At 43.9% G+C, this 23,559-nt stretch overlaps 1 protein-coding gene across 1 annotated transcript; it reads left to right on the top strand.

Moving 5' to 3' along the window:
• The first annotated feature begins 1,881 nt into the window (after positions 1-1,881).
• On the top strand, positions 1,882-3,135 carry ACTL7B (actin like 7B). Its single transcript, XM_007178247.2, has one exon. The coding sequence runs from the start codon at positions 1,882-1,884 to the stop codon at positions 3,133-3,135; it is 1,254 nt and encodes a 417-aa protein (XP_007178309.2).
• Positions 3,136-23,559: the final 20,424 nt, after the last annotated feature.

The following is a 23,559-nucleotide window of genomic DNA, read 5'->3' as shown; positions in this document are numbered from 1 at the left end:
TTTATTTATGGCTGTGTTGGGTCTTCGTTTCTGTGCGAGGGCTTTCTCCAGTTGCGGCAAGCGGGGGCCACTCTTCATCGCGGTGCGCGGGCCTCTCACTATTGTGGCCTCTCTTGTTGCGGAGCACAGGCTCCAGACACGCAGGCTCAGTAGTTGTGGCTCACGGGCCTAGTTGCTCCGCGGCATGTGGGATCTTCCCAGACCAGGGCTCGAACCCGTGTCCCTTGCATTGGCAGGCAGACTCTCAACCACTGCGCCACCAAGGAAGCCCTCCACAGCAGTATTTCTTATGTCTTAAAAATCCCTCTTTTCTTTCCTATCAATGTCACCTAATCCTTCAACTACTTCTGCTCTTGTTACGTTTCCCAGAAAACTTCCTTAGCCCCAGTTGTTTCTCTTCCCCTTTTCCTCCTGTTTCTTTACCAAAGCCCTAATCTGTCTTATTATTTAGAGGGGGGACAGTTTGGCACAGAGGACCCTATGGGAACCTAATGAATTTGTTTGTTCTGTATGACAGGCCATCTTTCCTTGGGCAGAGGAAAGGGATTCAACCTTCCCTCTTCCTCACTCCCCACATCTAATCTTCTAATGTAAATGCAATGCTTGAGGCTAGAGATGTCTCAGGAGCCTATGAGAAAGGGTCTCAAATGCTAGACTAGAAGCTTGGATTGAATTGAGGACAGTTGAGAACCAACCAATTAGATTAGATTCTACTTTCTGAATTTCTTTAGAACCTGTCCCTTCCTTTTTTCCACACTATCACAGCCCTAGCTTAGGCCACCTTCAAGTCTTACAAAAATTTCTTCAACATCCTCCTTTTAGATCTCAGGGTCTTGTCCCTCCATATTACAGCTAAACATGAATCTTTCTAAGATTTTGTCCTGGGAACCAAATCTGACCACTCCCCTGCTTAAAGGCTTCATTGGCTCCCCAGTTGTGGTCAGTTTAATCTAAGCCCTTACCTCTAGAATTTGGGGTCCTCCCTAGTTGCCCCCATGACTGCCGTATCCTGATGTATTTTTCCAAACACCTTAACTACTGGAAGCTCCCCACCATGCCTCCCTCTGAGTGTTTGCTCAGGCTGTGCTCTCTGCTTGGGATGGCTTTCCCTCCTCTTAGCTACCTGACAAATATCCACTTATCTTTCAGTACTCTACGTAGGCAGCACCGTTCTGGAGAACCTTCTGACTCCCTCCCTCTTTTGTGCACCTCTGTTCTCCCAATAGACGTCCACCTGCAAACTCCTCTGCGTCCATTCATCTTCTTCCCAACTAGACTGGGCACTGCTTGTGGCCAGGTTTCTATCATCAGTGCCTACACACTCTTCAAGGTGACCTGGTACATTGGATTTTGAGGAACTTGGGTTAAAATACAAACACTCCAAGAGCTGTTTGCTCTTGGGCAAGTCATTTGCATTCTGAGCCTTGATTTCCTTAGCTCTGCCTACCTCCCAAGATGCTGTGAAGTGTCATGTGAGGTGCCTGCTACAGTGTTCGGCTTACTGTAGGGGCTCAAATATTTATCACCCTCTTGGCCAAGAAGCTGAGGAGGAAGAGGTGTTCAGCTAGTGAACGGGGGATTAGGAGTGAGGATATAAGGGGAGGGAGCAGAAACCTCTGAGACCCAAGTGTGGTTGGATTTCTAAAACTGTGCTGGCCACCTGCTCCATCTGGGAGCAAAGTCGCGTTAGGCCGATGGGGGTGGGGCTGATAGGTCAAGAGCCTGCCAAGGCCAAGCCCTCCCTGGGCTGCCGGAATGGACCAGCCCGTGGTGACATCACAATCCTGAGGGGTTGCCAAGACACTGCTGGAGGTGGACCCTCTTATTTCTCCCCACGGAGCTCTAGGATGTGGATGTGAGAAAGGTGAGCAAGGAAGGCAAATGGCGACGAGGAACAGCCCTAGCCCCAAGCCCATGGGCACGGCTCAGGGGGACCCTGGAGAGGCAGGCACACTGCCAGGTCCTGAGGCTGGCATCCAGGACACAAGTTCATCCACTCAGCTGAAGATGAAGCCCAAGAAGGTGCGTAAGATCAAGGCACTCATCATTGACCTGGGCTCCCAGTACTGTAAGTGTGGCTATGCGGGTGAGCCGAGGCCCACCTACTTCATCTCCTCCACTGTGGGCAAGCGCTGCTCGGAGGCGGCTGACGCCGGTGACACCCGCAAGGAGACCTACGTGGGCCACGAGCTGCTCAACATGGAGGCGCCTCTGAAGCTGATTAACCCGCTAAAATATGGCATCGTGGTGGACTGGGACTGCGTCCAGAGCATCTGGGAGTACATCTTCCACACAGCCATGAAGATCCTCCCCGAGGAGCACGCTGTGCTGGTCTCCGACCCCCCACTCAGCCCCACCAGCAACCGCGAGAAGTATGCAGAGCTCATGTTCGAGACCTTTGGCATCCCCGCCATGCACGTGACATCCCAGTCGTTGCTGTCCGTCTACTCCTATGGCAAGACCTCCGGGCTGGTGGTGGAGAGTGGGCACGGCGTCTCACACGTGGTGCCCGTCTCCGAGGGCAACGTGCTGCCGGGCCTGACGAGTCGTGCTGACTATGCTGGCAGCGACCTCACCAACTACCTGCTGCAGCTGCTCAACGAGGCGGGCCACAAGTTCACGGACGACCACCTGCACATCATCGAGCACATCAAGAAGTGCTGCTGCTACTCGGCACTCAAGCCAGCGGAAGAGCTGGGCCTGTGCCTGGAGGAGCTGCGTGTGGACTATGAGCTCCCCGACGGCAAGCTCATCACCATCGGCCAGGAGCGCTTTCAGTGCGCCGAGATGCTCTTCAAGCCCACCTTGGTGGGCAGCAACCAGCCCGGTCTCCCCGAGCTCACGGCTGCCTGCCTGAACCGCTGCCAGGAGGCGGGCTTCAAGGAGGAGATGGCAGCCAACGTGCTGCTGTGTGGCGGCTGCACCATGCTGGACGGCTTCCCAGAGCGCTTCCAGAGGGAGCTGAGCCTCCTCTGCCCCGGGGACAGCCCCGCAGTGGCTGCAGCTCCCGAGAGAAGGACCTCCGTGTGGACCGGCGGCTCCATCCTGGCCTCCCTGCAGGCCTTCCAGCAGCTTTGGGTCAGCAAGGCAGAGTTTGAGGAGCTGGGTGGTGAAGCCATCTACAGCAAGTGCTGAGCAGCGGTGTCCCTACAAGTCCAGGCCCGTGGGCAGGCAGCCACAGGCCACTCTATACACATTTACAGAATTTCACATAAAGTTTTAAGATGCAATGGCTCTTGTCTGGTCTGCATTTCTTGCTCCAGTGTGATAGCAGAAGGTGGTGGGAAGTTGGGTTTAGGCATATTAGCACCTTCTGCTCTGCTGGGTCGGGAGCAGCAGGGGGGTGGGGGAGGTTCACTGGCCCCTCCCCCTCTGCTCTCCCCATGAGGGTAACATCATCACAGAGCCCAGAATGTGGCTTCCTGTTCTGTTAGCTCTTCAAGGTTCAAAATCCAATCCAACAGGCACTCATACTGCCTGCTCACCCATGGACCAAGGGGGAAACAAAGGCTCAGATGAAGGGACTAGCTTGGGTCACATAGTTAAGTGGTGGGTGGGAGACTCACAACTAGGTGTCTGATTTCCATCTCCTGTTTCTGCCCCTGATGGTCACCTGCCCGTAGCTTTATCACTGCTTGACTGCCTCACTAACCAACCCTCACTGCCTGCCCCCTTCAAAGGAACAGCCCATGGTGTCTCCTGAGTGGGAGGGGCCATTTCTACCCATCCATGGCCCTTTCCGTTTAGACACCTGTCAAAGTTGCAGCTATTTTTACAGAGTCACAAATAGCCACTGAATCTGGAGGGTGTTAGAGAAACCAGAGGCCATTTAGAAATCATGTGTTTCTCTCCCTCCTGTAGAGATGGGGAAACTGAGGACCAGGACGGAGGGGACCATGTCAGTGGTTGAGCCTAGGTCTCCTGACCCAGGTCATGATTATATCAGAAGGGCAAACACGGTTACTTTAGTTTGGAATGCTATAGCAAAATACCACAGATGGGGTGGCTTATAAACAACAAATCTATTTCTTACAGTTCTAGAGGCTGGAGGCCAAGGTCAGGGTGCCAGCATGGCCAGGTTCTGGTGAGGGCCTTCTTCCAGGTTACAAACTCCTGACATCTGGCTGTGCTCTCACTTGGTGGATGAGAGGAGAGGTATCTCTGGGGCCTCTTCTATAAAGGCACTAATCCCATTCATGAAGGCTCTGCCCTCCCAAAAGTCACCTTCCAAAGGTCTCCACTAATACCATTACTTTGGTTCGGTTTTCAACATATGAATTTGGAGGGAGGGGTGGGGGATTGGGAGGGTGGAAGCAAACATTCCATCTACAGCAATGGTTCTTAATGGTTAGCAACCATTAAGCACCTACCAAGCATCTACTATGGGTGAGGCCCAGAGCTGGAGACAGAAATGGCCAGAATGTGGCCCTTCCCTTGGGATTACACACAGCTAGTGGGGGATCCAGTGGACAGCCACGTGGGTGGCTGAGCTCAGTGTTCCTGGGGGTGGGAAGGCAGAGGTGGTGTAGTGGAAAGCTGCAAATGGAGAAGGAAGTGCTAGGCGTGGTGACCACTTAGTAGCTTTAGGGCTGAGGGAGAAGCCATCGAGTCTTGCGAGATTTTAGCTGGTGAATGACTGACTGCCTAGAAGAGGGTGGTTCCTGCCTCTTCTCCTCCCCCACCTCCTGACCAGGGGCCCATGAGCAGCTGTCTATGAAATCAGACATTGGTGAGCTGCGTAATCTGATGGGCTATCAAATATCTGTGAGCCAACCCTTACCTTAGACAAAGAGCCCTGATTTGCGGGCAATCTGTGAGGCTGCCTCTGTCCCTGGTCTTGTGCAGGAGCTGCAGCTTTGGGAAAGAACCAGACACGGTCTTTATCACCTAAAGCCTTGCCATCTAGGCCCTCCCTGTTGCCTAGAATTGGGTTTCTAGCCTGGAGTTTGAGTTTCTCTGGGGCTGACAGGGCCTTGGTGCTATGCAGAAACCTGGGCTCTTCCCTGGAGAGAGAGTTGCAGCCTGGAGGACTAGAGGCTGATGGTGCCAGGAGACACATTTTATTTGGCCAGAACAGTGTATAAATTTTTTTCTGGAACGTGAATTCTTTCAGTGGGGCCTATATTCTTGTGTTGCCAAAGTCTCTACCACGCTGATGTCTTCATATATACCTGCTGCTTCAACATAACTTTTGTTGTATTAGCCAGCATTCTTTTCTGTTGCTTGCAACCCAAGAACATTTGCTTAACACTTATCCTAAATACCTGATGAGTTATGGAGAGGGAAATGGAGGCTTATAGAGGGGAATGTGATGTGCCCCAAATCACACAGGCAGTAAATTAGTGCTGCACGTGAACGTTCTTCCACATGCTCGTCTTGACCATCTCTAAAAACCATGCCTATGTCTACCTCCCCGCCTCCACAATCTTTTCTTCCTCACTCTCCACATTCTCAGCAACTTCTCCTGTCTCCACAGTCACAGCTTCAGTGCCCTCATCTCCTGGTCCTCTCCTCTAAAAGCATCCCTGTGTGGCAGATGGTATGAAAACACTAATCAATCTCCGGCGACTCTTATAATTGAAATATTAAGACCAACGTTTCATTTATTTCCCAACAAAAAAGCTACTACACATGAAGAATTTTTGTCACGGTATTAGAGAATGTCAGATAACACATTCACACTTTAGAGTGCAAACCTAAGCGTGTCAATTGGCCGTTGTTCTATATTCTCTTGTTTAGGTATTTGTCCCCGAGGTTAAACTTGAGCTTCTTAAGGGCAGGAACTTGGACTTCCTCATCCTGGTTTTCTCTGGGCCCAGTGCAGAGAAATGGCATGGGGTGGGTGTTTAGTACATGCCAATGCAAATGACTTACTCCCAGTCAGTGAGGTAGAAGTTACAAGTATCTTTCCGTATTTTACAGGTGAGGACCCTGAAGCTTGTAGAAGTTAAGAATCTTGTCCAAGTTTACTCACCTGGTAAATCACAGTCTTGTGCTAAATCAAAGTTTTGTTGATTCCAAAATGCCTCTCTGCTCTTATCTCCTTTCTGCAAATTTTCAGTCTCTTTTACAAAAAAAAGAATACATATAAAAGATTCCTTTCAAGTAATAAACAACAAATACGATGTAGTTTCATAATTATCCCAAGGCATAAAAGTTAAGAATGCCAATCTTTTAGCAAAGGAGAAACAACTTGCTTGAGACTTCCAGAGACATAAATAAGCAAGTATTAGAGTGACATCATGTGGTAAAGTCCCACGAGTTAGACATGGCAAGAGGCCTGTTATCCTCACTGCCTGTCTGGGCAGCCTGATGTTTCTCCCCAAAGTGTATTACCAGGTTTGTCCTAAGAATTATCTGCCTAAGGTGGGTTTAAGCAATTCACTTCATTATAATACAAACCATTAATGGTGTTTTATTTGATAAGTGTTTTTTTTTTTTTTAATCCTACATTTTCTTGTAATGTAGTGGTTCTTAACCAGTGGGGAGAGGGAGTGTGGGGTATTGATGATGCTGGAGCTAGCTCTTAATGGCTTGTGAGAGCCCATTGTTAATGTCAGGAATTTTGCAAGCCACTTAAACCATGTTGGTAGCTTGAAATTGGCCAAGGTAGAAGTATTGCCTTTTTTTTTTTTTTTTTTTTTTGGCAAGTAGACAATCCTGTGTCTTCTAAGGGGATTTAGTTAATGTATAATGCAGATGCACATTGTACACTAAAGAGGAGGGGGTAGTGGCTGAAACGGCAGATAAAAATTTCATGTTAAATTTTTCTTGCCCTGCCTCAAAAATAATTTTGCTTCCGCATGAAGACGCAGCTCTATAAGGTCAGAATGCCTTTTACCACCTGTCCAAGCTCCACTCACCTTCAAGGCCCAGCCCAATACCCCTTCCCACCACTGTGGCCTTGCACACCAGCCTCGGCTTTATCACCTGCCCAACTCAGCAGAAAGGACAGACTGTGTCTTTTCCATCTCTGTGTCATGGCTCAGGGTAGGTGCCCTGGGGAAGGTATGCTCTATGTATTGCTCAGAGGCTCCTTAATTTGTATTTGCTAGTCCTGGACTTTTTGCTGTTTCCTCCTAGAACTCTGCAGAATTTCTAGGGTTCTCAGCCTTCAACCTGGCTGCCTGTCAGAATCACCTGGGGAGCTTTTAAGAAAGACCCACGCCCAACTTCAGTCCCAGTTAAATCAGAATGTGTGGGGTGGCGTGGAAGCACCAGTGTGATCTCACAGGCCGCCAGTGATTCTGATGTGGGAACCACTGTTCTAGGGAAGCCTCAGGCCCCACCTAGTCTTTCATTTTCACAGGCAGAAATGCCAAACCTTTCAGGCAGCACTCGGTCTAGAAAAATGTTCTTTTCCTGAGATGGAACCTGAGAATCTGCCAATTTTCTGAGCCTTTAACATTCCAGAGACCACTGCATGGCTTCTGAAAGGAGTTTCACCCCTCCTGGCTTCTGCATTTGCATAAATACGTAGAATAATAATTAGGATCTAAATAAGTCATAGAAGAAGCAATAGGACTATGCTTAGTGAGTTCTGGGAAAGTCAGGCCAGAAAGCAGTGCTTTATGGATGACCCTTGAGCAATTGCAGAGACTGAGAGCCACTTCCGTGGTTTCAGGCAGGAAGCGTCCAGCAGAGAAAACCGTGAGGATGGGAACTGGATCAGCAAGACCTAGCATGAATGTAACCCCTCAACCACAACCTTGAGAAGCACCCTTCCCTCATTTTTATGGCCAAATAAATGGATATGGGGTTGAATTCTGCCAGGATCCCTTTCTCCCCCATCGCTAAAACAAAGGCAGCTTGGTACATTTCCACAGCTCTAAGCACTTTCTTCATCTTCTTGTGGCTTGAGAGGACCAGGCCTCTTCTCTACCTCTCACCCTGGTGTGTGCATGCATACCTGCATATACACAAACCAGTATGCGTACATGTACATGCATGTACACAGAGCATGCAGTCTCCTTAGAGGAATTTATTTCTTTGTGAAGGGGGGCATTAAAATGGAGGGCAAAGTTCTTGTCTTGGTCTTGTGGTTCTCAAATTTTGTTGCTTATTGGAGTCACTTGAGGAGCTTTCGAAACTCCTGATGCCGAGGACTTCTGGCTCATGGAGTCACCTTATTCTCTCAGGTCCTCCCTCTTACAACTAAAGCCCCCTGGACACTGACAGATTCTCTCCTTGACCAAACTCTAGCCAGGGTCCCCTGAGCCCTTTCTTAACTAAGCCTCAACCTTGGCCTATAAAGACTGGCAAAAACACTAAAATAGTTTCTAACAGCTCAAGGCTGCATCCGTAGGATGACCCCATGCCCCCTTAGAATGTCTGTCTGAGAAAACTCAAGGATGCCCAAAAAACTTACTGTTTGTTCAAGCCAACACCTGAAGGAAGATAGGCTCCCTGTCTCCCAGCCTCTGCGGGAGGGTAGGAGCCTAATTTCAGTAAGTGCCAGTTGGCTAACCCAGATGGGTTTCACAGAGACCAACCCTTGCTTCCTGCTTTTTTGTATTTTTTCACTTCTCTGACTCTCTTAAGCCCCTGCTTGACTCCCTCCCTATGCCTTCATTCTCCCTTTAAAATGCAGTCATCTTGGGACTTCCCTGGTGGCGCAGTGGTTAAGAATCCATCTCCCAATGCAGGGGACATGGGTTCGAGCCCTGGTCTGGGAAGATCCCACACGCCGCAGAGCAACTAAGCCCATGCACCACAACGACTGAGCCTGGGCTCTAGAGCCCTCGAGCCACAACTACTGAGCCCACGTGCTGCAACTACTGAAGCCCACATGCCTAGAGCCCATGCTCTGCAACAAGAGAAGCCACTGCAATGAGAAGCCCGCGCACCACAACGAAGAGTAGCCCCCGCACGTCGCAACCAGAGAAAGCCCGTGCGCAGTAACGAAGACCCAATGCAGCCAAATATAAATAAATAAATAAATAAATTTATATATTTAAAAAAAGAGCAACAGGAGCATCTTTTAAAAAGAAATGCAGGGCTTCCCTGGTGGTGCAGTGGTTAAGAATCTGCCTGCCAATGCAGGGGACACGGGTTCAAGCCCTGGTCTGGGAAGATCCCACATGCCGCGGAGCAACTAGGCCCGTGAGCCACAACTACTGAGCCTGCGCGTCTGGAGCCTGTGCTCCGCAACAAGAGAGGCCGCGATAGTGAGAGGCCCGCGCATCGCGATGAAGAGTGGCCCCCGCTTGCTGCAACTAGAGAAAGCCCTTGCACAGAAACGAAGACCCAACACAGACAAAAATAAATAATAAATTAATTAATAATAAATAAATTTTAAAAAAATGCAGTCACCTCTGTATAAATCAAAGTGGAACTCTTTTTCTCTCCCATAAAAGTATTTTACTGTTTAAAATCTGTTCTTACCACTTAAATTAATGTCTGGCTTTGTTTAACTTTGATAACATAACACACCAAATAAACATAGGAAGCCTCCAAAAAGTGAAAGAAGTACTTGTAGGCAAGTTGTTATTATCTTTAGAAATTACTTATATTAACTATATTTTCTTATTTTTCATAAGACCCCCAAATGCTAGAGCATCACAAATTAAAAAAATAAGAAAATATATTTAATATAATTGGCCCAGTGATGAATGGATGCCAAATAGACAAACACAGAATCTAAGAAAGCACAGTTAGGACTTCCCTGGTGGTCCAGTGGTTAAGACTCCCTGCTCCCAGTGCAGGGGGCAAGGGTTCTACCCCTGGTCAAGGAACTCAGATCTTGTATGCCGCATGGTGCAGCCAGAAACAAAAAAAACCAACAACTCTGTTTGGGACTTCCCTGGCTGTCCAGTGGCTGAGACGTTGTGCTTCCACTGTAGGGGGTGTGGGTTCGATCCCTGCTCAGGGAACTAAGATCCCACATGCCAAGCAGTGTGGCCAAAAAATAGAAAAAAAGAAAAGAAAACACAGAATGGGTTTCAGTGGGGCTGAATGGGGACTTGATGTCCCACTCCATCCTCCTGTGGCATGGAACGGGGTAACATGCAGTGGGGTATTGTCAGTGGGTCCAGCATTGCTGTACCTCCATCCTCATGCAGCAGCAATGAGGCGGAAAAAGGTGATGAGAGGTGGGGCTAGTTGGCACTTACCTCTCTCCTCTTCATTCTCTGGTGACAAGGGGACCCAGTGGGGAGCTGATTTTACACCCCCAGTTGGAGGCAAGTAATTTGTGGATATCGAGAAACTGATTATAAAGTTTATATGGAAAGGAAAAAGACCCAGAATAGCCAACACCACACTGAGGAAGAAGAAAGAAGTTGGAAGACTGACACTATCTGACTTAAAAACTTACTTAAGGTACAATAATTAAAACAGTGTGGGATTGGTGAAAGAAAAGACAAATAGATCAATGAACAGTATAGAGAGCTCCAAGATAGACCCACACAAATATAATCAATTGATTGTTGACAATGGAGTAAAGACAATTCAATAGAGAAAAGATAATTTTTTTAATAGAGTTAGAACAATTGGAAATCCTTTTGCAAAAAAATAAACCTAGACACAGATTTTACACCCTTCACAAAAATTAACTCAAAATGGATCATAGACCTAAACACAAACCTATAAAACTTCCAGAAGACAGCATAGAAAATCTAGATGACCTTGGGATTGGTGATGAAATTTCAGATGCAACACCAAAAGCACAATCCATGAATGAAAAAATTGAACTAATAAGTCGGACTCTATTAACAGGAAAAACTTCTGCTCTGTGAAAGACACTGTTAAGAGAATGAAAAAACAAGTCACAGAATGGTAGAAAATATTTGCAAAACAAATCATCTGATAAATGATTTGTATCCAAAGAACTCTTAAAATGCAACAATAAGAAAATGAACAATCCAATTAAAAAATGGGCAAAAGATCTAAACACACACTTCAACAAAGAAGATATACAGATGGCAAATACACATATGAAAATATGCTTATCCTATATAAAAGATGCAAAATCGTACATCCACTTTAAAAGGCAATTTTTTAAAAACCAAGCTAAATGTATTCTTACCATATGATCTAACAATCACACTCCTAGGTATTTACTCAATTGAACTGAAAACTTATGTCCACATAAAAACTTACACATGAATGTTTGTAGCATCTCTACTATAGTTGCCAAAAACTGGAAGCAACGAAGATATCCTTAAATAGGTTAATGGATAAATGGTGGTACATCTGTACAATGAAACATTATTCAGGAATAAAAACTATGGACTTCAGTTAATAATATGTCAGTATTGGTTCATTAATTATTACAAATGTGCCACAGTACTGCAAGTGAAAATGTGTATGGGTGGGTGGGGGTGGTACATGGAAACTTTCTATGTTATGTGCTCAATTTTTCTCTAAATTTAAAACCGTTTAAAAATGAAATCTTTTAAACAAGCAAACAAAAGGCAATCTATAGCCTGGGAGAAAATATTTGCAAACCATATATCCAGCAAAGGACTAGTATCTAGAATATGTAAAGAATTCTCAAAACTTAACAGTTAAAAACAATCTAATTAAAAAATGGATGTAAGACGTAGACATTTCACTAAAAAGGATATATATGTCTTCTTTGGAGAAATGTCTATTTAGATCTTCCACCCATTTTTTGATTGGGTTGTTTGTTTTTTTGATATTAAGTTGCATGAGCTGTTTTTAAATTTTGGAGATTAATCCCTTGTCAGTTACTTCATTTGCAAATATTTTCTCCCATTTTGAGGGTTGTCTTTTTGTTTTGTATATGGTTTCCTTTGTTGTGCAAAAGCTTTTAAGTTTAATTAGGTCGCATTTGTTTATTTTTGTTTTTATTTTCATTAGGAGGTGGATTGAAAAAGATTTTGCCGCTATTTACATCAAAGAGTGTTCTGCTTATGTTTTCCTCTAAGAGTTTTACAGTATCCAGCCTTATATTTAGGTCCTTAATCCATTTTGAGTTTATTTTTGTGTAGGGTGTTAGGGAGTGTTCTAATTTCCTTCGTTTACATGCAGCTCTCCAGTTTTCCCAGCACCACATATTGAAGAGACTGTCTTTTCTCCATTGTATATTCTTGCCTCCTTCGTCATAGATTAGGTGACCACAGGTGCACGGGTTTATCTCTGGACTTTCTATCCTGTCCCATTGATCTATATTTCTGTTTTTGTGCCAGTACCACACTGTTTTGATTACCATATGTAATGTACATGTGCTTTGTAGTATAGTCCGAAGCCAGGGAGCCTGGGTCCTCCAGCTCTGTTTTTCTTTCTCAAGATTGCTTTGGCTATTCGTGGTCTTTTGTGTTTCCATACAAACTGTAAAATTTTTTGTTTTAATTCTGCGAAAAAATGCCATTGGTAATTTGATAGGGATGGCATTGAATCATACAGATGCCAGAAAAGCACATGAAAAGATGCTCAGCATCACTAATTATTAGAGAAATGCAAATCAAAACTACAATGTGGTATCACCTCACACCGGTCAGAGTGGCCATCATCAAAAAAAATCTATAAACAATTAATGCTAGAGAGATGTGGAGAAAAGGAGCCCTCCTACACTGTTGGTGGGAATGTAAATTGGTACAGCCACTATGGAGAACAGTATGGAGGTTCCTTAAAAAACTAAAAATAGAGCTACCATATGATCCAACAATCCCATTCCTGGGCATATATCCAGAGAAAACCATAATTCGAAAAGATACATGTACCCCAATGTTCAAAGAAGCACTATTTACAATAGCCAAGACATGGAAGCAACTTAAATGTCCATCAACAGAGGATTGGATAAAGAAGATGTGGTACATACATACAACGGAATATTACTCAGCCATAAAAAAGAACAAAATAATGCCATTTGCAGCAACATGGATGGACATAGAGATTGTCATACTGAGTGAAGTAAGTCAGACAAAGACAAATATCATATGATATCACTTATATGTGGAATCTAAAAAAGGGGTACAAATGAACTTACCTGCAAAACAGAAATAGAGTCACAGACATAAAAAACAAACTTATGGTTACCGAGGGGTAAGGAGGGGGGGAAGGGATAAATTGGGAGATTGGGACTGACATATACACACTACTATATATAAAATAGATAACTAATAAGGACCTACTGTATAGCACAGGGAACTCTACTCAATACTCTGTAATGGCCTATATGGGAAAAGAATCTAAAAAAGAGTGGATATATGTATATGTATAACTGATTCACTTTGCTGTACACCTGAAACTAACACAGTATTGTAAATCAACTACACTCCAATAAAAATTTTTTAAAAAGGATATATAGTTGGCAGATAAGCACATGAAAAAATATTCAACATCACTAGCCATTAGAGAAATAAATGCAGATTAAAACCACAATGAGAACTATCACACATCAGAATGGCTTTTAAGAAAAAATGATGACAACACCATAACTGGTGAGGATGAGAAAGTAGATCACTCACACATTGCTCATGGGAAAATGATAGTCAGTCTAGAAATCAGTTTGGTAGTTTCTTACAAAACTAAACATGTAACTACCGTATCACCCAGCAAATGCACCCAGACATTTATCCCAGAGAAACTAAAAGTTCTCTTCGCACAAAAACCTGTACACAAATATTCATAACAGCTTTATTCATAATAACCAGAAACTGGACACAACTCAGATATCCTTCAATGGTTAAATCAGCTGGTACATCCATACCAGGAAATACTACCCAGCAATGAAAACGAAGGAACTAATGAAACACCCAACAACTTGGATGAATCTCCAGGGAATTATGCTGAGTAAAAAAAGCCGATCCCAAAAGGTCACAGACTGCCTGATTCCATTTATATAACATTCTTGAAATGACAAATAATATAGAGATGGGACTTCCCTGGTGGCGCAGTGGTTAAGAATCCACCTGCCAATGCAGGGGACATGGATTTGATCCCTGGTCCGGGAAGATCCCACATACTGCGGAGCAACTAAGCCCGTGCGCCACAACTACTGAGCCTGAGCTCTAGAGCCTGCAAGCCACAACTACTGAAGCCCGCATGCCTAGAGCCTGTGCTCCGCAACAAGAGAAGCCACTGTGATGAGAAGCCCGCGCACTGCAACGAACAGTAGCTCCTGCTCACCCCAACTAGAGAAAGCCCGCGCGCAGCAACAAAGACCCAATGCAGCCAAAAAAAAAAAAAAAAAAAAAAAAAAAAAAATATATATATATATATATATATATATATATAAATGGAATACAGATTAATGGTTACCAGGGTTAGGGAAGGGTAGGTAGGGAGAGCTGGGTGTAGTTATAAAGGGAAAATTCAAGAGATCTTTGTGATGGTGAAACTGTTCTGCATCTTGACTGTATAAGTGTCAGTATCATGGTTGTGACATTATACTATAGCTTTGCAAGGTGTTACTTTTGGGGGAAAATGGGATCTCTGTATATTACTTCTTACAACCGCCCATGAATCTACCATTATCCCACAATAAAAGTTTAATTGAAAATGAAGAGATAGACTGAGAAAAGAATCCTAATGCCCAGGCCTACACTTTAGAGTGGTTAAATTGAAATCTCTGGGGATGGGACCAGGTATTAGTATTTATCTTTAAGTTTTCCATGTAGTTGTAGTGTGAAGCCAAATTAAAGAACCAGTTTTTAGACACCTGTGTGGAGCATGTGGCATCAGTGTAGAGGTGGTGGAGAGCTTCAGGGGTTGTACAGATAAACTTAGACCAGCTGTGTGGTCTTGGGAAAGCCATTTAATTTCATTTAACCTCAGGCTCTTCATTTGTAAAAATGGTGACTAACTGTCCTTACAGTTCCCAGCGCTTTTCTGAAGATCAAAGAGAGAATGTAGGTGAGTGTTTTATAAATTGTAAAGTGCAATATAAATGTTCTGATCAATGTACAGTGTGTGTTGTATATATGTGCAAGTGTGTTTTTAAATATGTGCAGAACACCTACTGCATGCAGAAATCTTCATATTTATCTCACTTAATTTCATCATCAACCTGGCAATGTAGGAATTGTGATCCTGATTTTACAGAGAGGAGGAGCAAGAGACTCATAGAGATAAATAGTAACACCCCTGGTGTTAGGAGTATAAGTAGATTATATTCCCGCAAAACTCCACTCACTGGCCATGGGTTTGCCCAACAGCAGTGGATGTCAAGTCATTTACGTTTAAAGGTAAGCCCCTACTTTCACTTCTAAGACACACAAACAAATAAAATTCCTGTAAGGGCAATTTTTGTTGAATTATCTGAGTAATAGTCTGAATTCTTCACTTCATTTGTCAATATAGATGAAGCTAGGTGTAAGAGAGGAAAACAGAAAAACAATTGAGAATAAGAAAGCACCTGGTTTCCAAATGATTTATTCCCAGCATGAAGCCAGAAGAGAGGCCACCTGGGGTAAGAACGAGCTAGGGCTTGTGGCGTCCCATTAGCAAGTGTTAAATCCCTCTTAATGCCCTTGTTTGATTACAAAGGTATTTAAAAATGCGTTAAGTATGGAAAAGGTGATTCTGGCTGGCATCAGACTTCCACAAAATAAACGCCAATGTAGAGGAGAGAAGGAAGCTCTCACCTTTTCATGTGCTTCTGTTATAAATTAAATTACTGGAACATTTGTAAAAAATAAAGTCTCAGAGGGATTAGTTCCAAATAGATCAGAGAACTGAGACAATTATATGTTAAAAAGTCCACATATGTAGCTGAAAATATCTTGGTCACTGGTATGCTTTTTGCATTAGGACAATTACTTTATAGACCGGCCATGTGTGTGCAAATAGAGACCAAGTAATTCAAGGTCTTCTACCGCCCAGATGGAGTTGGAACAAGGGATCAGCCTCAATGCTGGCCACCTGGCAACATTTTTCTAATGACTTTCAAGAATTTGGAGCTTTGCACGAACTAGCCACCATCTTTCCACCTCTGAATGATGTTTTTCCATTCACTATAATCTCTGGTTATGTGTGTAGATTCCCAAGTAAATTAGATCCTTAAAGTTTTAACTCAGTGAATTGGCAGCAACTCACGGGATGAATTTTAAAAGATGGGGGAAGAGAAAGGTAAAGACATGAGGAGTCTATTTTTGCAGCTTGTTCCTTTTCCTTTTTTCCTTTCGAAACCAAGAAGCAACCTTCCTACTGACCCAGGTCTTGGGGGAAGTGGCCACATTCAGTCCTAACTTGAGGACATCTAACACTTGAAGAAGTTGGACATAGAATTTTACCATTCTTGGTCTTATTTTCCTAAACTGGTGAAATGGTAATAAGAAACATGGTATGGGAAAACCATTTGGTAATCTCGGGTGATCTTCTTGGCATTGGCCTGGGTCACTGGGCATTGGGGTTTCTGGTGGGGCACCTATCAGGACAGTATCTGCTTCTGTCTCCAATGGGTACTTCCCCTCTGCTCTTCTTTTTACCCTCTTCTTAGCTATCAGGGAACACCTGGATTTTCTCACTGTCTCAATTCCTTTGCCATGCTGTTTCTTAGCAAGCAATTAGTAGCTTTCAATATTTAAAACTATTGAAAAATCAGATTAGATGTAGGCTGTATATTTCCCCATTATTAAGTTAGAAATGCTAATATTGGTAATCGTAGTCATCTTTCACAAACTGCAGCTTTTCTCAGTTTCAAAGCACCATTGCACCTCCCCTGTGGCATTTGATCCTTATAAGCAGCCTAGAAGAAAGTGTGGGGGAGTGGGTGTTGAACAGTATTCTCAATTTATAGATGAGAAAAGTGAGGCTCCAAGATGCATTGAATTTAATTATTGCGCACATAGCACTGTGTCTGCTGCACTGGGGGGACATAAGGGACATATCATTCTCCATGCAAAGCATAGTAAAAGCTAACATGGCAGACAATCACCGTTCGCTGAGCAACCGACTTTAATTCAATACAGTAAACTGAACTGAGCACCCACCTGGTCCAGGCTCTGTTCTAGCCCCTGAGGGTGGGTGGGTGGGACACGAGGATGGAGTAGCCTTGCTGTCAAGTTATTTATGGTTTTGTCGGGGTAGGGTTGTCAGATTTAGCAAATAATGATAAGGATACTCAGTTAAATTGGAATTTCAATAAATAAGAAGTAATTTTCAGTATAAACATGTCCCATCCAATTTTACCTGGCAGTATTTTACATGGAGGAAAGTAGACTAAAAGTCTGAAACTACTGTGACAATAGTGGGTACTCTGGGAGGATTTCCTGGAATAAGTAACAGTTGAGTTGGGTCTTGAAGGCAGTAGGGGCCATAGAAAATCTAGTCAAAGGAGGCACAATAGAGTCTAGCGAGCTTAGGGAATGGGGTTATTTATCATTTCGGTCTCAGTTTCCTCATCTGTAAAATGGGGATAATAATAGCATATCTGTTGTAGGATTGTTGTGAGGATAAAATGACTTTATATCTGTGAGGCACTTAGGACAGTGCCTGGCACAGAGTGAGCACTATGTATGTATCTGCTCCAGTGAGAGTTGACAATGAAATTAACTAAGGCAGGGAAAAGCTGAGGAAGAGGAAGGGATTTTCCAGAGGGTCACATTACTGGACTCAACTGACCGGAGAAGCAGAGCAGTGAGACAGAAGGTGGAGGGGAAGAGAAGTGACATACATTCCTAACAGGGGTGAGTGGGAAAAGCTGGAGCCTGGCAAGAGGTGAAGAGGAGCTGGTTTGGGGGAAAGTGACCAATTCCATTGGCACCTGAGTTTGGGGTGCCCACTCCAGGTGGAGAGATGTGGCTGGAATCAGGAAAGAAAGTAGGGCCAGGGGTAGAGGACTGGGAGGCTTCAGGTTGGAGGTGAGGAAAGCCAGGGCATGAATGAAATCACCCAAGGACTGAATGAGAAGTGAATAAAGTCATACCTTGCCAATGTTCTACTTGCAACTCACAGCTATTCTTAGTATTTAATGTAGTTTACACTCAGTAAGGCAGTTTCATAAAAACCAAGGCAACCATGGAGGTCCCCCAAAGTTACAGACCTGCATTTATGGATGTGTGGACATGGGCCGTCTCTGAAAGGCAGGCTCTGATGAGAACTGAGAGACCTGGAAATGGTGGGAGGAAAACTTACTTTTTAATTTATATCCTTTTATGCCTTTTGATTTTTCCTCCAAGTAAAAGTGCTATTTGAATGAAATTTATTTTTAAGAAAAGGAGAAAACACTAGAAATTTTGGTAACATAGTGTAAGAGCCTGAAAAAGTGCTCTCATTTACATTTCATTCTTTCTTTAGTCATCCTGGAGTGGCTTTTGTGGAGATCTATGGTTTTGGTCACTTTCACCCTTAGGAACAAAGATTTATGCCTCAGGATGTGTCATGCCTTGCGTGTGTCCATAGAGTCTTAGCTTAAGGAGAATATATTGCTCTAACCATTGCACACATTCTTCATTTCTCTCAGTGCCTGCTGTCTACGTCAGTCTCTCTGTAGACTTGGATTGTGGGGACCAATAGTGAACACTGTATTAAAATTCATTTGACACCTGTTTGAGACTGGCCCAAAGTACCAGCCCAAGGTTCTGGTCCCCAGGAGGTGCACAGGGGTGAGTCACTTTGGGGACCTTGGATTTTCCCACATCTGGTAATGGACATAGGAGAAACAGATGAGAACGAAAAATTTGTCTTTCTCCTGTGGTTACTACTGAAGTGTTCCAAACAAGAAATAGATAAGAAAAGGTCATGGACAACTGGGGAACTGAAACAGAAATGATCTGGTCAGATTTTTTTTAGATGAAAAAACAGGCTCTGGGTTGGGAAGCAGCTTGCCCAAGGACACATAAGTGGCGAATGGAGGAGCTGGGACCATTGTGAGATTCCCCAGGGTCTGGTCCTGCACTCTCTCTACAGCGTTGGAGATTCTGGTGCAGCTACATGCAGCTTGGCACATCCAAAGCCTTTGCACTGCTTTTTAATCCTTTCAGAATCACTTAAAGAAGAACAGACTTGTCTGCAAGTGCAGGTGACCTGGCTGGAGTGCACTCTTTGCAGGAACAATGTGATTGTGCTCCCTCTGCGGAGAGCAGGAATGAGTCACCTCCAGTAACAGCCAAGCCAGTTTCTCTCACAATACTGGGGGAAAAGACTCCACACATCAAAACCATATCTTCAGAAGACAGTGGGGTGGTGCTCTGGCCTGAGTTCCCAGGCACCCTCTTTGGGCCCCAGCTTTTCCATCAGTGTTAGGGAGCTCACATGGCCAATTGTATCTCACCAGGAGGTGCGATGGCATTAAAGACACTTCCCACAAATGGCAAAGGCTCACAGCTAGATCGAGAACAAGCCAAGCCTTCTTGGTGAAGATGGGTACAGCAGGAAGAAGGTCATGGCAGAGAATAATAGGTTGTTTAGCAAAACATTCCTCTTCTTCAATAGGATTTTTAGCTGGACACATGGCTGCCCAGTTGGAGACTGCATTTACCAGCCTCCTTTGCAGCTAAGTGTGGTGTGGCCATGGGACTAAATTCAGGCCAATGAGGTGTGATTGGAAATGCTGTGTGCAACTTCTGGGTCATCTTCAGTTTAAAAGAAGGTGTTCTGGAATAGCTTTCCCTTTCCTCTTTCCTTGAGCTGGAACATGAATGTGCTGTGACCTAGCTTTGACCATGCAGACAAGAATAATGCCCTTGATGATGGCAGAGCAATAGGATGGAAGGAACCTGGATTCCTGAATGGTTACATGGAGGAAAACCACTCACTATTCTAGACCTCAGGGTCATTAGTGACAGAAAAACAAATCTCCATCTCCTTTCAACTACAATATTTTGGGTGTCTTTTGGATATAGAAGCTTATCCTTTACTTTGACTTCAATGGACAGAGCACAATAGGAAGTGAGTGATATTTTGAGCAAAACTCCTTTTGGAAAATTACTGGATTGGGCACAGAGTTTCTCTGTAGAACTATTCCCCATCCCTTTTCCTTTCTGACAGTTTCCTAATTGAGCAAATCAACTTTCTCATATGACCCTTATAATAATCCTGTGAACAGGGTTTTCTTCCATTTTATAGTTGAGAAAACTGAGACTCAGAATGGGGAGGTAATTTCCCCAAGATCACACAGTTAGTAAATGATAGGACTACGATATAAACTCAGGTCTCTGTGATTCCAGAGTCCAGGCTCTCTGCTCTGTGGGATGCTGCCCTTCCCAATAAGCCAGAATCTGTTTCTGAATATAGTTGCACACTATGTCTTGGTGGTTTTAAAGCCTTAAGATCATAAGTAGAAAGGGCTTGGTTGTTTCATAGAGGTAGAGGCTGGCAGGAAGCTGTAATTTCAGGAAGTACCCAAATTGTAAATTACCAGTGCTCTGACAGTTCATTTACATTCCTGTTGTATGGAAACCAGACCATGTTTTTCCATAGAATCAATGTGATTCATGGTGGCACACACCCAGGCTAGCTCTCAGATAACTGTATCACTCATAGCCTAGGTCTAGGTCTAGGGAGCAAGGAAAGAGAGTTATGGTAGAGATTATGATTCTCCAATGACCAGACAACTCAGGCCTATTGTGCCCTATGCTTCTGGCCTGCCTTGCCTCCACACTGCCACTTCCCCTACATTTCAACTGAATCTTCCAACTCCTTAGTCTGGCTCATTTCATGTAGGAATAAATAAGAAAGCAACGTGGTTGATCAAATTTACACTAAAATGATTGTTATCTAGGAAAATTTATGTCATTCAGTATGGTAGACTTAGAAAAATTTGCTTTCTATTTAGTGTATTTAATTACAGCATTACTGTAGTCTACAAACATACTTGGACCAGGCCGGGGAATTATGTTATTTTATTGATCACTTTTAATTCTTGCAAACAGACTAAGCTTCATATGGAAGGGTATAGGTAGTATCTTAAAGCAGAGTGAGGTGGGGAATCAATTTCAGAGGGCAATCAGATATATAGCTACCTGGTACAATTGCTAGAAGACTGGATGGCATTTATGGAGTTTGGAAAGCAAACGAATTATCTGGGAACACAAGAGCTCTGTGGTAAGTCTGCTTTGTTCCATATCAGTCAGAATTTAGTTCAGGAGACAGAATTCATCCTGAATATATTTTTTTAGCAGGAAGAGATTTTAATGTATGAAATCTTACCAACTTTTGCTTACCAAAATGGTGGTGAGTGTTGGGGCAGCTGGCTCTGGTTCTGGGCCTCTGGGTATGCAGAACACTACAGAAATGACCCACTAGGAAAACACCCACCTCTTAGGCCCCCTGAGACTATTGAGTTCAAGAACCCATCACTGTAGCTTTGACCTTGGACAAGGTAGTGGGAATCATGAAGCTGCGGCCACTGTAGCAAGGCCAGTGCCAGTGCCATACCTACCTTTGACACACAGGAAGCTGAGCAGATGCTGGTGTCTACTGCAGAAAAGTCTGCCATCCTCATGGTCATGCTTATCTTATTTTTACCTCACCAAACTCAGACAAGCATATCTAATTGCATCCAAACAATATTTGCATCCAGAACCTGCAGAGGAGTGCGGGAAGTGTAGTTTTAGCTTTCTAACCTCTGCCATACAGCAAGGCCCTCTAGATGTACCCTGTACAATAGAACTCTCTGTGATGAGGGAAATGTTCTCTCTCTGCACGGCCCAGTACAGTAGTCTCTACCCAGATGTGGCAACTGAATACTTGAAATGTGGCTAGTACAACTGAGGGACTAAATTTTTAAATTTTATTTAAATTTAATTAATTATTTAATTTTGAATCACCACATATGGCTAGTAGCTAGGGTATTGATTAGTGTAGCTCCAGAAGGAGGGCGGAAGGGAGGTTGAATGAGCCAACCCATAGTATCCATGACACTGATTATAATCCTTGCAAATCACTGTGGAGGATAACCCTCATGGCCTCTATTTCTGCACCTGTAAAATGAGGACAACTACTTCCAAGGGTAATGTTACAATAAAGTAGCTGGGAAACAGCTTATGATTAGCAATACATTCAGGACCATGAATACCAGAGGGCTGGGATTAGGATGTAGTAGGAAAGATTATCCCAGAGGATAATTCACTTTACCCCAGATAAATTCACTTGAAACTAGGGTCTGGCACAGTACCCTTAACAACTCAAGGGCTTTACAAAGTGTACTTTTCCAAGGAGAAAGATGCTGATATGTGCTTGGCTGAACTTGGCTTCTCCAGTCGAAACCTCTCTCCTGAACTCCATATCCACATACCTATTTACTGAATGGCTTCACGTGGATGCCCAACAGTCACCACAAATGCAACACATTTATCCATCCACCCATCTGTTTGTTCATTTGTCTGTCCATTCATCCATATATCCATCCATTCATCTAAACACACAAACATGTATTATATGCCAGGTAATGAGCTAGGCACTTGGGGTGTAGTGTTGAACAAAACATAATATTTCTCTGTCTTGGAGCTTACAGCTTAACAGGAAAGACAGAGAAGTAACAGACAGTGGGGTAAGTAGAAGTATAGAGTGCAATGAGAGAACCTTGGAGGAGCAACAGCCTTGTACCTGGAGGGCCCAGGCTGGGTCAGAGAAGGCTTCCTGGAGGATCAGAAGAGTTGTAGTTAGTCAAAATAGACAGAGGGGAACAACAAAAGCAGAGGCTCAGAGACAAGAGAGAATGCAATACATGCTAAGAACCAAAGATGTTCAGTATGAGTGGAGTATGTGAGGGAGTGGTGTAAGATGGGGTAGGAGAGGTAGATAGAGACAGATGATGCAGGATCTTGAAAGTCAAGCTAATTGGACTTTATTTTAAAAGCACAGGGGAACCACAGAAAGATTTTAAGTAAGATATTTGCTTTGGGAAAAAGCTGTGCTGTGGACTAAATTATGTCCCTCCCTCAAATTCATATATTAAAGCCCTAACCCCCAGTTTGGAGATGGGTGCTTTGGGAGGTAGATAGGTTTAGATGAGGTAATGAGGGTGGGCCTTCATGATAGGATTAGTACCCTTATAAGAAGAGACACCAGAGAGCTTGTTCTTACACTCCCTGTCATGTGGGAACACAGCAAGAAGGTGGCCTTCTATAAGCCAGGAAGAGATGCCTCACCAGAAACTGACCACGCTGGCCCCTCAAACTTCTACTTCCTGTCTCCACAACTCTGAGAAGTTTCTGTTGTTTCAGCCGCCCAGTCTATGATATTTTGTTATAGCAGCCTGAGCTAGGTAATACAAACCCTCTGGTTGTAATGTGAATGAATTCTAGGAAAAGAAGTCTGGTGACAGGGAGATCATTGGAAGCAGGAGGCTCTCAAAGTAATTCATATAAGAGATGACTACCTGCATGAGGGTAGTAGCAGTGGGAGAGGACAAAAGAATGCAGGATATGGGGATAAATAGAGATTTCTGATCTGGGCAATGGCTGTTTATTGGTGCTAAAGTAAGGAACACTAAAAGAAAAGTTGGTTTTGAGATGGGGAGTTGTGTTCAATTTTGGGTGTGATAATACATTCAATCTGTTGATCCCTTATTGTACTATGTCTAATAACTTCACTTGATCAACAAGTTTTCCTAGTGGTCTTTTAGGGAGATGAGTCAGTGATTGAAAAGATTAATAACAGTAGTCTTTTTCAAGGTTTTGGGAGACAGAATAATGTTGCCCCAAAGAG

The sequence above is a fragment of the Balaenoptera acutorostrata genome, chromosome 6 (genome assembly GCF_949987535.1).
Source record: "Balaenoptera acutorostrata chromosome 6, mBalAcu1.1, whole genome shotgun sequence".
Taxonomy (NCBI): domain Eukaryota; kingdom Metazoa; phylum Chordata; class Mammalia; order Artiodactyla; family Balaenopteridae; genus Balaenoptera; species Balaenoptera acutorostrata.
This window is presented reverse-complemented; position numbering and strand designations above follow the sequence as displayed.